This window comes from Tenrec ecaudatus, chromosome X (assembly GCF_050624435.1).
Source record: "Tenrec ecaudatus isolate mTenEca1 chromosome X, mTenEca1.hap1, whole genome shotgun sequence".
Classification (NCBI taxonomy): domain Eukaryota; kingdom Metazoa; phylum Chordata; class Mammalia; order Afrosoricida; family Tenrecidae; genus Tenrec; species Tenrec ecaudatus.
The window spans coordinates 151,634,677-151,647,052 of record NC_134548.1 but is presented as its reverse complement, the minus strand read 5'-3'; the positions used below and the strand labels follow the sequence as shown (position 1 = coordinate 151,647,052).

At 43.0% G+C, this 12,376-nt stretch overlaps 1 protein-coding gene across 1 annotated transcript in view; it reads right to left on the bottom strand.

Annotated features, from left to right (window-relative positions):
• Positions 1-795: 795 nt before the first annotated feature.
• The window catches only part of LOC142434277 (integrator complex subunit 6-like), a 65,416-nt gene continuing 53,835 nt past the window's right edge, over positions 796-12,376 (bottom strand). The window contains exons 14-18 of the mRNA XM_075538992.1: positions 12,164-12,306; positions 7,130-7,352; positions 3,264-3,635; positions 2,163-2,256; positions 796-1,676 (exon numbers count right to left, since the gene is read on the bottom strand). Of these exons, the coding sequence (XP_075395107.1) occupies positions 1,553-1,676; positions 2,163-2,256; positions 3,264-3,635; positions 7,130-7,352; positions 12,164-12,306 (956 nt within the window). The 3' untranslated portion in view covers positions 796-1,552. The remainder of the gene's footprint in view (positions 1,677-2,162; positions 2,257-3,263; positions 3,636-7,129; positions 7,353-12,163; positions 12,307-12,376) is intronic.

Sequence of the window (12,376 nt, the reverse complement as noted above, 5' to 3'; positions counted from 1 at the left end):
CATTTGCCTTTCAAAGTCTCTGATGAATATCCTACACATAGCTGCTTCTCAGCTCTGAGAGTTGATGCAAGGGCAAACCCCTTTACATCGTTCAGGTCAAAACAGACAAATACGATTTTGTGGGGGAGCAGGCTCATTTCTGCTCCCTCCCTGCATAATAACCTATTCTCAGAATGAAACTTGTCATCTTGCCATGTTGGAGAGGTTGTGGTGTTATAAGGGTATGTTAAAAGGCTACACGTTTCTCCTAAAATATTTTAATGGCTTATCTCTTGATTTAGTGTTCATTTGGTGGTTGTACTCTTTAAGTATCTTCCAGAGATCAGAGAAAGTTGATTCTGACATGTTCTTTCGGTGTTTCTGAGGAGAGACTACTTCCCAGAGTTTCCTCTGGATTCCCAGACTGTATCTCTTTATGAAAGGAGAAAGTCCTATCTCTTGAGGAGCTCAGGGTATTTGTTGAATTGCCGACCTTGCTGTTAGCTGCCCCGCATGTAACCCCTATGCCAGCAGGGTGCCTCCAAGTTCCCGACTGAAATCACTTTATTATATGAGTGATGTTTGGAAGTTTAACTCTTTAGGTTTATATTTTAATTTTTTTCTTAGAAAATTGTGTACTCCCCTTCCCCAACCCCCGCTGCAAGGAATAACAAATCAAGAGCAAGACGTTAACTAGTAATTTCTCCAGCATTAACAAACTTTGTGAAAATCAATAAAGCAATTTATTTTATATATGCAAAATCAAAATCTTTTTGTTTAATTTTTTTAAATTAATAAAAAACAACAATACTGTTCCATATAAAGCTTTGTATAAACATCAAAGGAAAAAAAATACACATTAGTTTTACTTTTCGTGCTTCCAAAGCACAGAATGTGCAAGTCCACCTGAAGACTTTCGATCCTTTTTACATGCAAAAAGGCCAGATGGCAAGGCTTCGAACAGCCTCAAGTGCACTTCATAATGTCTCTCATCAAAATAGAAGGGAGTTGGAGGTAGATTGTTTTGTGAGTTCCCCTGCCCCCTCCCACAGAAAAATAAGTTACAGGGATGCCCTTCTTGTCTAACAAACCCCCCAATAGCAGCTTCTTCACACTTCAATTCAAACTGTCCTGAATCTTTCGTGGGTTCAAAGGCACAAGTAGGAATTGTTGAAAACTTTGTTTGGCATTCACAAGGTTACCAGTTGGATTCTGTGCACCCATCCCTTCTAAAGGACATCGTGTGAGCACCAAGTAGTACTCCACTGACAAGTGGCCCGCAGTCACTCTGGGGATGTGCAGAGGGGCAAAGTTCTTAATGAAGTAACCCTTATCACTTTGGTCATGGCAACAAACTTTACGGACTTGACATCGCCCTCCTTAAAAGGAAAACAAGCCAACGCCTTACAAGAAAAGTCTTTGGGCAAAAATCTAACTTTAACTGATGTTGAATCATAACACGAAAAAACTTCAGCATCTTTGCACCGAAGACCATTTCCTTGCCTGCCACGCTCTGGGAAGTTTCAGCAACTTGTGGTTCCACTAGAGAGCACGCAAAACTGGTCCTTGTTCCTCACTGATCTTTGCGATGACATGCTGATCTGTTGTTGACGTGATGAAGTTTGTGGAGAAGGTAGCGGGAGTTAATTTTTTCAAGTACTTTTTCAAGGTACTGAATTAAAACGCGTCTTTTAAACCTGAAAAGAAACAAAATATTTCAGCAGTCTAAAGATCCTTAAAACATCCACAATGTGCAAAGAAGTGCGGGGGACAAGGGAATGTCAAAGGCATCCTCATGAAAAGATCAACGAATTGCTATGAAGTTGATTTGGACTCAGGGCCACCCTGGCGGGTTGCTTTTCATAAGGACTTCTAAGTCACTTTCTGGCTAGCAGCCAAGCTTGCTGGTGTTATCACAATTTATGGACCTCCAGGGAAGGAAAAAGTCTATCCAATGCCAAGGATGCCAATTAAGGGCTCAAGTCTCCTGGACCTATGGGGAGCCTAGAAGGTACCAGGAGCTTGGATATATGAGTTAGATTTGTAGAATCCAAATCTAAATGTGGTCAGAAACAGCATAAACTCTAAATGAGGGCCAGGATTTGGAAAACAAAACAAAACAAAACAATGTACAACCTGTTTCCAACTGCTTAAGAAAATAGAGAGTTTCTCTTGACATTCACCTTGCTGCTTCCTTGATGGTAAATTCAACAAACTGTTTCTTGACTTCCAGAGGTCCTTGAACGTCTTCAAGCAAAGTGAAAATCCTTTCATATTCTGAAGGCATTAAAAAGAAAACCTTCAATATTTCTAAAACTATCAAGGGGAACGAGAGCTCCACTTTTGGGCAGTCTCAGTTGTCATTCTTCATGGGTGGAAAGTTAAGTATCATTTAAATTTTATACCCGTAAGTCAAGATATCATTACTTCTCTATGAAGGAAACTCTTATGAGCACTAATCAAATACCTGAGGCTGAATTATGGGTCTTAAAAACTTTCCATAATCCCTGGAACATACGCATATGTTTCTTTATATGGGAAAGGGAAGTTTGCAGAGGTAATTAAATTAATGCACTTGAGATGGGGAGATAACCCAGAAGTACATCACAAGTATGCTTATAAGAGTAAAGTGAGGATGAGAGAGAAAATGGAAGGATGGTAGCAGGGATCAGAGAGGCGAGAGATGCTACAATGATGACTTGAAGATGGATAAAGGTGCCATGGGTCAAAGAGTCTCTACCGGCTTAAACTTGCTGTGGTTGAGTTGATTCTGACTCACAGGAGCACTAGCGGAGAGGGTAGAACTGTCCCGTTGGGATTTCCCAGCCTATAAATCTTTATTGGAGGAGAAAGCCTCAGCTTTGTAGCCTGATACAGTTAGTAACTTGCTGTCTTACCAGGGCATCTAGGGAGGCTCCAGAAGCTTCAAAAAAAAAGGCAAGGGAATGGAATCTACTTTATAACTTTCAGAAGGAACACAGGTCTGCAAAGACCTTGATGGTACTCCAGTGACAAGGAATGCAGAATTATAACTACCAGAACTGGAAGAAAAATAAACCTGTGTTGTTTTAAAGCCATGAAGTTTGTGGTAATTTGTTACAGCAGCAATAGAAACGAATACAGCACATAAGGAAAAAGAAAAGAAAGAAGAGTCTATTGTTTATAAAAGGAAGTGCCACTCTATATGTAAACCAAATTCTGTCCCAAAATGCTCTTAAGAGTTGGCTTGAACATAGTGTAAATAATAAACATTTTTTATTAGTAGACCTTCTCGCACTACTTACTTCGTCCAAACTTTCGAACTTCCTTCATTAACTGGTGCTTTATATCCGCATTGATTCCCTGTGCCATAGCAGGAGTTATTTGGAATGGATTTGGCCCTGGTCCCAAAGCAGACATCGCTGCGATTTGGGGGCCATCTATTGAGAGATTACAGTTTACAGTTCCTCCTCCGAGTGAATTAGTACCAGGTTTGTGAATCAGGCCGTCTTTCCTGAGAAGTGTGAAGTCATCAGATGGAGAATCGGACTTGTTGGGGGGAACGCCATCGATTGCCACATTCATAAGCTTTGGAGAGACAGATTTTGATAGGCCATCAGGGACTGTTTGACCATTTTCCGTCTCCTCCTCATGGAAATCGTGAATGGCAGCAGCATCTGGAACACACATTAAGACGATGAGCTCTGGGGAAGTGGCATTTCACCAACCCCATGCTTCTTAGTTTGGAGGGAGTTGTCCACTTCATGCAGCAAGATGTGCCCACTGGCAATCTCAGAACCCTCGGGTGGAGTTCTGGGAAAAATAATAGGACAAACCCATGTTCCTGCCTCCTTGGCACTCTGAGTACGTGCAGAAAGCCCCTAAGGCAGTGCACTCAATCAGCACGTACTCACAGAACCCTGGCCCTCAGGGGTGAGCACCACCTGGTTGCCCTTCACAAGCTGCAAAGCTACCAGGGTCATTTGATGCCACGGCTTCTCCAAATCTCACGGAAGCTGCCATCCTTTACTGAGCTGCAAGCCAGACAAGGCGGGCTCCTCTCAGTGCTCCACCTCTTTCTCCCTCAAGCTTACTGAGAAAAAACAAGTGGCCGCTAGATCTGGACACTGTGCCTCCACTCCATCACCAGGCAGCCCCGCCTGTACCATCCTCTCTTCACCCTTCACTACCGTCTCAGAGAACCGAGTCTCTCTGTACGGAACAGCCTGGCACCTCGTCTTCATGTAGGCAACCGTTCTGTTCCAGGCACTGGGCCAGATGTGGGGTTCTGCCGTGAACAAGACAGGCGGAAACAGTGCCCGCCCTTGTGGCTCTGACATGCCTGTGGAGAGCGGACAGCAGGTGCACTCTGAGAGTAAGACAGGGGGGGGGGGAAACCCCAAAAAGATGGCAGCGTGAATCTGAGTAAGGAAGAGCAGTGAGCATGGACGTGGTGGAGAGGAGGGGTGGAGCCTCCGTGCACAGGGCGGGTAGGCAGGGCCTTTCTGAGGAGATGTGCTTTGAGCCCAGCTCTGGAGGAGGAGAAAGAGCTGACCAGGTGCAGGCCCAGAGACAGTGCTCCAGGCTGTGGGAAGGGCACGTGCAGAGGCCACGAGGAGGGGGCCAGCTGCAAGCTGGGTGCGCCTGAGGAAAGGACAGAGCGGATGGAGGTGACCGGTGGGCAAGCAGCACACGTGGACAGGATCGATCGGCTCGCCAGACAGAAAGGGAGTTAGCTGGGATCAGGCATGCGAAGCAGGCAGGTCAGCTAAGGCACTGCTGTGGTAGCCTTAGGGAGAGAACCCGGGAAGACGAACTAGAGGGAGAGAGAGATGCGGGGTCTACAGTGGCTGGCTGACAAGTGGCCTGCTCTTGCTAATGGATGGGCAGGGAGAGAAGCACAAAAGAGAAGCCACAGGTTTGCACCTGAGGCACCAGGTGCCAGGATGTGTCAGAACCAGAGGGGAACAGCTCACAGACCAGGTCCTGTACAACGCTTTCAGATTCTGTGGTCAGTGAGCCTGACATCGGATTGGCAGTTTTACACTAGAGGTGTCTGCCAACACTGCAGCCCAGGGCCTCTCTGCCAGCCCACACACAAAACCTTGAACAGATAGGTGTTAACAGTTTTCTCTGCACACTGATGGATGGTGTTCCTTGACCAAGTTGGCAAGTGGCTGTTAATAGAGCTACTTCAGAAAGGGGAGTGGAGGAGTGTGGTAGTTACATAATTTCATGTTAACTGAAAGTGTTGGGGTGGAGTCTAGCCTGCCAATCAGGTCACAGCCGGATGGTATCTCCTTGTGGGCGTGGTCTCTTCATAAGGAGGGTCCTGGGAACCTCCTCCCCCTCTGTCTTTATCTCTCTGTCATCGAGCCACTCGGACACTGTGTCAGCCCTTTAGATATGTCCACTGCCATTGGATCCATAAGACTTTACACCCATCAGCCAGTGTTGATCCTGTAGTCCACATCATTGCATGTGGCTTCCTGAGTCTGAAAAGGGACTTATAGACTAGTGTCAGACTTATGGACTTGAGTTTGGCTGGGCTGGGATGTTTTCTTGAGCTCTCTCTTATGAGTATCCTTGGATTTGTTTCTCTAGTCAACCGGGCCTAACCCAGGGAGTTCAGTTTAAATGTATGGATCCAGTTAAGCATCAGATGTCTATTACATACTTCAGTGGAGATCCCAGGTAAGCATTTGTATTTGACTCGTGTTCAGGATCATGGCTGGAGGAAGGGGTGAGGTTGGAATGTAAGTTATATCTGAGGCCTAAAGACTGCATGGGATGAGTTAGAGAAGGGTGTATTGAAGTCAAGAGAGCCAAGATTGATCTTTAGGGGCCCTGTAATCCATAGATTGCAAAAGAAAAGAAACACACAGAAAAGAAAATGAAAAGGAATTGCTAGTATTAGGGAAGAACTCTAGGAGAATTTAATATATGGGAATCTGCCATAGAGTCAAATTCACTGCCATAGAGTCAATTCCAATCTTTATGGGAATAGAAGGCATCAATCTTCCTCCCTCAGGCGGTGGGTGGATTTGTATTACTGATGGTGTTAGTCCAGGTAGACTAGAGAAACAAATTCATAGACACTCATATGTGTAGAGGAAAGAGTGTTATATAAAAGAGCAATTGTATATTGAAAAAACATCCCAGCCCAGTCCAGATCAAATCCATAAGTCCGATATCAGCCAATATGTCTGATACTAGTCTATAAATTCTTTTCAGACTTACACAGCACATGTAATGACACTGAATTCAGGAGGAAAGATCACTCAGGCCAGTGGGTGGGAAGTCTAGTGGATCCAGTGGCAGTGGAAGCAACTCAGCGTTGGCAAGGGTCTCCACATGACTCCGCCAGCTCCAGGACTCTAGTGTAGCTCCATGTGTCTTATAAACAGTAATGACTTTCAGGGAGAGTGTGTCTGTCCCACCTCCACTGAGATCTTTATCTCTGTAGCTCCTCCAAATGAGGTCATCAAGCAGCAAACTGATTGACAGGTGAAACTCCACTCCTTCCCTAGCCTCACGTTGGCACCAGATTATGTAACTACCACACTGATCTTGTGATTAACAGCCCAAAACATAACCACTATACCACCAGAGCTCCTTATTGGGACCCCAAGGAGGGTGTAAGCAACCAGGGCAAGTACTGCTGAAGAATTCATGGCAATGTAAGCTGGCATTCATGATTTGGACAGTTCGATCAGAGGTGAGGAGGCAGATGCCAGATGGTAGTGGGTTAAGGCATAAACAGGAAGTAAGGCCAGGGAGTGCAGACAGACCTACTTTCTGTTTAGCCCACCCTCCAACTGCCTCAGGAGTCTGCTTTGCCCTTCTAATGCTTGCTGCAATGCCAAATGGCCACACCTCTGTTGACTTGCTCTGACAAAGCCAACTGACTCATGCGTGTCCATTTCTCCATCCTAACCAAATGAGTTACTATTTAGGTATAGATCTGATTTCCATTCATATAAATGGAACTCCTTGAGGTATGGTCTCTCCTTTCCAATGGGTCTATTGTAAATACCACATATGTGATTTAATACTTGTATACTTGAAGAATGAAAACGGAACACAAAAGAAAAGAATATAAATGAAAATGAGATTGTTAAGGATATTGGTTCTCTATGGTCAATAAGGAATCCACACCATCACGCTGTACCTGCTGGTTTTATGAGGCTTGGATAGGATGGGGAACACGTTGTTGAGAGCGATCCCTTTCTGCCCACGTGGTTCGTTACAGTAGGTGGTGTTTGAGTTTTCTTCAATAGCAGGGACATGCCCGGCCTTCTCTTAGATGAGATAGGGCTGTTGGGTTCTCCAGGACGTTTCACTTTGCTTTGAGGCCCTGCTACAAACTCGTCTGCTTCATCAATCATCATTCCCTACAAAACATCAAGGAACATAGTCCATACATGACAAAACATCAAGGAATATAGTCCATACATGACACAGTTCTCTAAAAACTGTAAACACCCTTCAGGGGCAATAATCATTAGCATTAAGTTTTAGTCGTGGGTCAAACATTTATCACCCCTGCCAACCCACACTTTTTCTCAAAAAATGTAAGTCCATTTTAATCCCAGTCCAAAGCAAGGTAAAATACAACGTGCTATTCCAAACCAAATATGGTACCAAAAGAAAACAAAAAAACCAAACCCACTGCTGATTCCAGCACATAGTGACCCTATAAGAATTAGGCTGCTAACCACAAGGTCAGCAGTTCAAACCCAGCAGTCATTCCACTAGAGAAAGATGAGGCTAGCTGCTTCCATAAATATCTATGTCTCGGAAACCCTAGGGAGCCGTTCTACTTTGTCTTAGATCTACAAAGTCGCTGTGAGTATGAAAAAAAATGGCACAACCATAGCGAATCCAAAAGCTTGGGAAATGAACAGATATCATTTAAAAAATAGGGGAAATTCATGTTTACTGCATTGAAGAAGCACGTACTCATGTTAAGGGAGATAAATCCTATTTTGGGCTTAAAGGGCATCGTTAACAAATATTACCACCGTGAACAATGCTTGATGTAAACAATGAATGGTCGATGGAGTAATTTGCTGAATTCCCAGCTCCACAGATAATCAAATATACGTGCACCTTGGTGCCAGGCTGGGTGGGAGGAGCTTTTCATTTTTCAGCAGAGATGAAAGAAAGATGAGAGCCAGTGGTATAGAAGGCAAGCTTAACCTCTTCTCATCCAAGGCTAACACAAGAATACGTCCTTTGTTAGTTGAGTAAGATCGTGATGAACAAATGACGTGTACCATGTGTTTACCCATTGTAAAAAGTGCAAAAAAGGGGAACTATTTGAATTGATCATTTCCTATTTGCCGGGCACTGTTCTAAAGGCTCTACTTTTATCAACTCACATTTTCCGGATACAAAACCTTCCTAATTAGGTGCAATTGTTATTAGTAATGTTAAATGAGGAAATTAAGGCCCAGCATGATGAAAAAAGGTACTAGTATCACTAAAGATGAAGGTGGAATGTACTTTTTGACAGAAGAGAACAATGACATATTCTGGGCCTTAATACCAATAAGTTCCATGTTGTTGTTGTTGTTGTTGTTAGGTGGCCCATAGCAACCCTATGCACAACCCTTCACAGCCCTGCACCACCCTCATAATTGTTCCTATTCTCATGCCCATTGTTGCAGCCAATCCATCTCCTTGAGGGCCTCCGCCTTTTTCGCTGCCCTTCTACTTTACAAAGCATGATGTCCTTCTCCAGGGAGCAGGCTCTCCTGGCAATATGTTCACAATATGTAAGATACAGTCTCACCATCCTCGTCTCCGAGGAGCATTCTGGCCATCCTGCATCCAAGACAGATAGTTTGTCCCTTTGGCAGTCCACGGTGCTTTCAACCTTCTTCTCCAGGACCGCACTTTAAATGTATCAATTCTGCTTTGGTCATCCTCATTCAATGTCCAATTTTTGTATGCATGTGCGGTAATGGAAAATATCATGCATTGGGTCAGACTCACCTAAATTCACAAAATAGCATCTGTCTTATGCAGCAGATTTACCTAATGCAGCTCCATCTTTGGTCTGTTGACTGCTGCTCCCATGAATATCAATTGTGGATCCAAGCAAGATAAATTCCTAGACAACTTCAACCTTTTCTCCATTTATTATGAATTTGCTCATTCCAGCTGTGAGGATATTGGTCTTCTTTACATCGAGTCGTAATCCATATGGAAGGCTTCTATCCTTGATCTTCATCAGCAAGTGCTTCAAGTCCTCCTCACTTTCAGCAAGCAAGGTTGTATCATCTGCATATCTCAGGTTGTTAATAAGCCTTCCTCCAGTCCTGATGCCACATTCTTCTTTCATAGATCAAGCAATTATGATGAGGGGATACAACCCTGATATATACCTTTCATGATTTTAAATCATGCAGTGGACCCTTTCTCTCTTTACCCAACTGCCGCTTGCTCCATGTACAGGTTCCACTTGAGCACAATGAAGCGTTCTGGAATTCCCATTGTTGTCAAGGTTACCCATCATTTGTCAGGATCCACACAGTCATATGACTTGGCATAGCCAAGAAAACACAAGTAAACATCTTTCTGGTATCTCCGCTTTGAGCCATGATCCATCAGACTTCAGCAGTGATAGCCCTTGTTCCATGTCCTCTACTGAAACCGGCCTGAACCTCTGGCAGTTCCCTGTCAATGGACTGCTACAACTGTTGTTGGATGATCTTCAGCAAATTTTACTTGCATTAAATATCAGTGATAGGGTTCCATGGTCTTTTGGGTAGACTTTCTTTGGAATGAGTACATACAAATATGGATCTCTTCCACTCAGTTGGCCAAGTAGTTGTCTTCCACATTACCTGGCATAGATGGGTAAGTGCTTCCAGGGCTTCATCAGCTAGTGGAAACATCCAGTTGGTCCTGGAGTCTTGTTTTTGGCTAACGGTTTCCGTGCAGCTTGAGCTTCTCCTTTCAGCGCCATTGGTTCTTGCTCACATGCCACCTCCTGAAACGGTGGAATGTCCACTAGTTCTTCTGGGCAGTGACACTGGGCATTCTTTCCATCTTCTTTGGATGCTTCCTGCATCATTCAATATTTTGCCCCTAGAATCTTTCAAGATCACAACTCAAGACTTGCATTTTTTTCTTGAGTTTTTTCCAGTTTAAAATTTGCTGAGTGTGTTCTTCCCTTCGGGTTTTCTAATTCTAGGTGTTTGCATATTTCATTGTGATATTTGGCTTTGTTATCTTGAGGTGCCCCTTGAAAGTTTCAATTCAGATCCTTGGCTTCATTCTTTCTTCCACTTACCTTAGCTACCCTACGATGAATAACAGGTTTCGGAATCTCTTCTGTTATCCACTTTTATCTTTTCTTTCTTTCCTGTCTTTTTAATGACCTTTTGCCTTCTTCATGAATGATGACCTTGATGTCCTCCCACAGCTTATCTGGTCTTTGGTCATTAGCATTTAATGTATCAAATCTGCTCTTGAGATGCTTTTGAAATTTGGGTGGGATAGATTCAAGGTCATATTTTGGCTTTTGTGGACTTGTTTTACTTTTCTTCAGCTTTATCCTGAAGTTACACATGAGCAATTTAGTTCCACAGCCAGCTTCTGGCCTGGTTTTAGCTGCTAATATTGAGCTTCTCCAGCCTTCTCTTTCCACATATGTAGTCAATTTGATTTCTGTGTATTCCATCTGGAGAAGTCCGTGTGTATCATTGCTTTTATATTACTGAAAAAGGTATTTGCCATATGTACAAATGAAATTCCATTTGTCTTCATACTTCAATGATCAAGTTAGTAGCCCTCACGCTCTCTCTCTCTCTCTCCCTCTCTCTCTCTCTCTCTCTCTCTCTCTCTCTCTCACACACACACACACACTCCATTAAGATCTCCAGTAAAACCCAAACCAAACCCAGTACCATTGAGTCAATACATATTATGTAGGACAGTAGAACTGCCTCATAGGATTTCCAAGATTGTAATCTTTACTTCTGTGTGTGGAGTGGCCGGCAGATTCAATCCACCATCCTATCTGTGAGTAGCTGAGCACTTAATCCCTGTACCACCAGGGCTCCCAGGATCTCTAATAAGGCAATGCAAATAAGGCAGCATCCTCTGTATCTTATATTTCATCTGCTACATATAGCACTATGGAATATTCATAAAGGAACCAGAGGGAATAAATTTTTTTTCAGAGGGAATAAATTTTGACCTTGATATTAAAGAAATCAGTGTGTGAAATATTGTATAATCCCACTTAAGTAAATGAGTGTGACTGGGCAAATCCACAGAGATGAAAGTTTGTCAAGGATCACCAGAGACTGGAGAGAAGAGGGAAATGGAAGTTACAGCCAAAGAGGCACCAAGTTTCTGTTTTGGGTGATGTAAAAGTTTTGAAAACGGATAGTACCAATGGAGGCACAACATGGTAAAAGTAATTAATACCACTGAATTGTACAGTTAAACTAGCACTTTTTATTATATATTTTGACCAAATATTTTAAGAAAAGGTTTTAGTGTGTGACAGTGGAAAAGAATACAAATTCTGGGCGTAGAATAATGTGAGTTCAAATGTTGGTTCTACTTAGCACTTGTGTCACTTTGGGCAAGAAATTTGACCACTGTTAGCCTTGACTTCTTTGTACTACAAGGTGCATAGTAGTACCATCATGCAGAACAGCTGCAAGCATTAAATGCAATAATTCAAAACACCCCCTATTAGTAGGTCCTCAGGAACTGCAGGCACTACATCTGCTGAACCAACAGATGCCTGTGTCAGAAGACTCCCACTTTCCATCCACGTAACAGCCTCAGTGCAGTTTTTTATCTTTTACACAGAAAACATCTGAATGAATTCACCTTACCTGAAGAAAAGAATTATTGCAAATAAAGGTTCTCCCCAACCCATGACAGAGTCTTGTTCTAATGACTCTGTTGACATTTCTAACATAAATTGAACACCAATATTTTTTAGAAATCTGATGTGTTCCTTTATAACTCTGATGTTTACCTCTAACCTTTGACGGTTGGAAACATTATAGATAAACTTAGAGATATAGTTTAATATATATGATCACACTTAGTACATACTACTACTAAGATGTATTTTAAAAAGACAGTCAACAGGTCAATTCGTCATAACTCAAACATGTCACAAGTTGGGGGCTATTTTATATCACAGTTTACAGAGAAATAGACAACTTGCCTTCTTATCTTGTTTAAATGGATTGCCAAAAGTATGAAGTCTTTTGGGTTGGTCTGGATCAATCTCTCGAAGTGGAGAAGGCAATGCCTTCAGATATTCCTGATAGTTGCCCATTTGTGCAATGCGAACACTATGAAGTGAATCTGCAAACAGACCAGCAAAGAAATGGGTGCCAAACATCAGATCTTATAGTGCTGTCTTACAACCGAACAG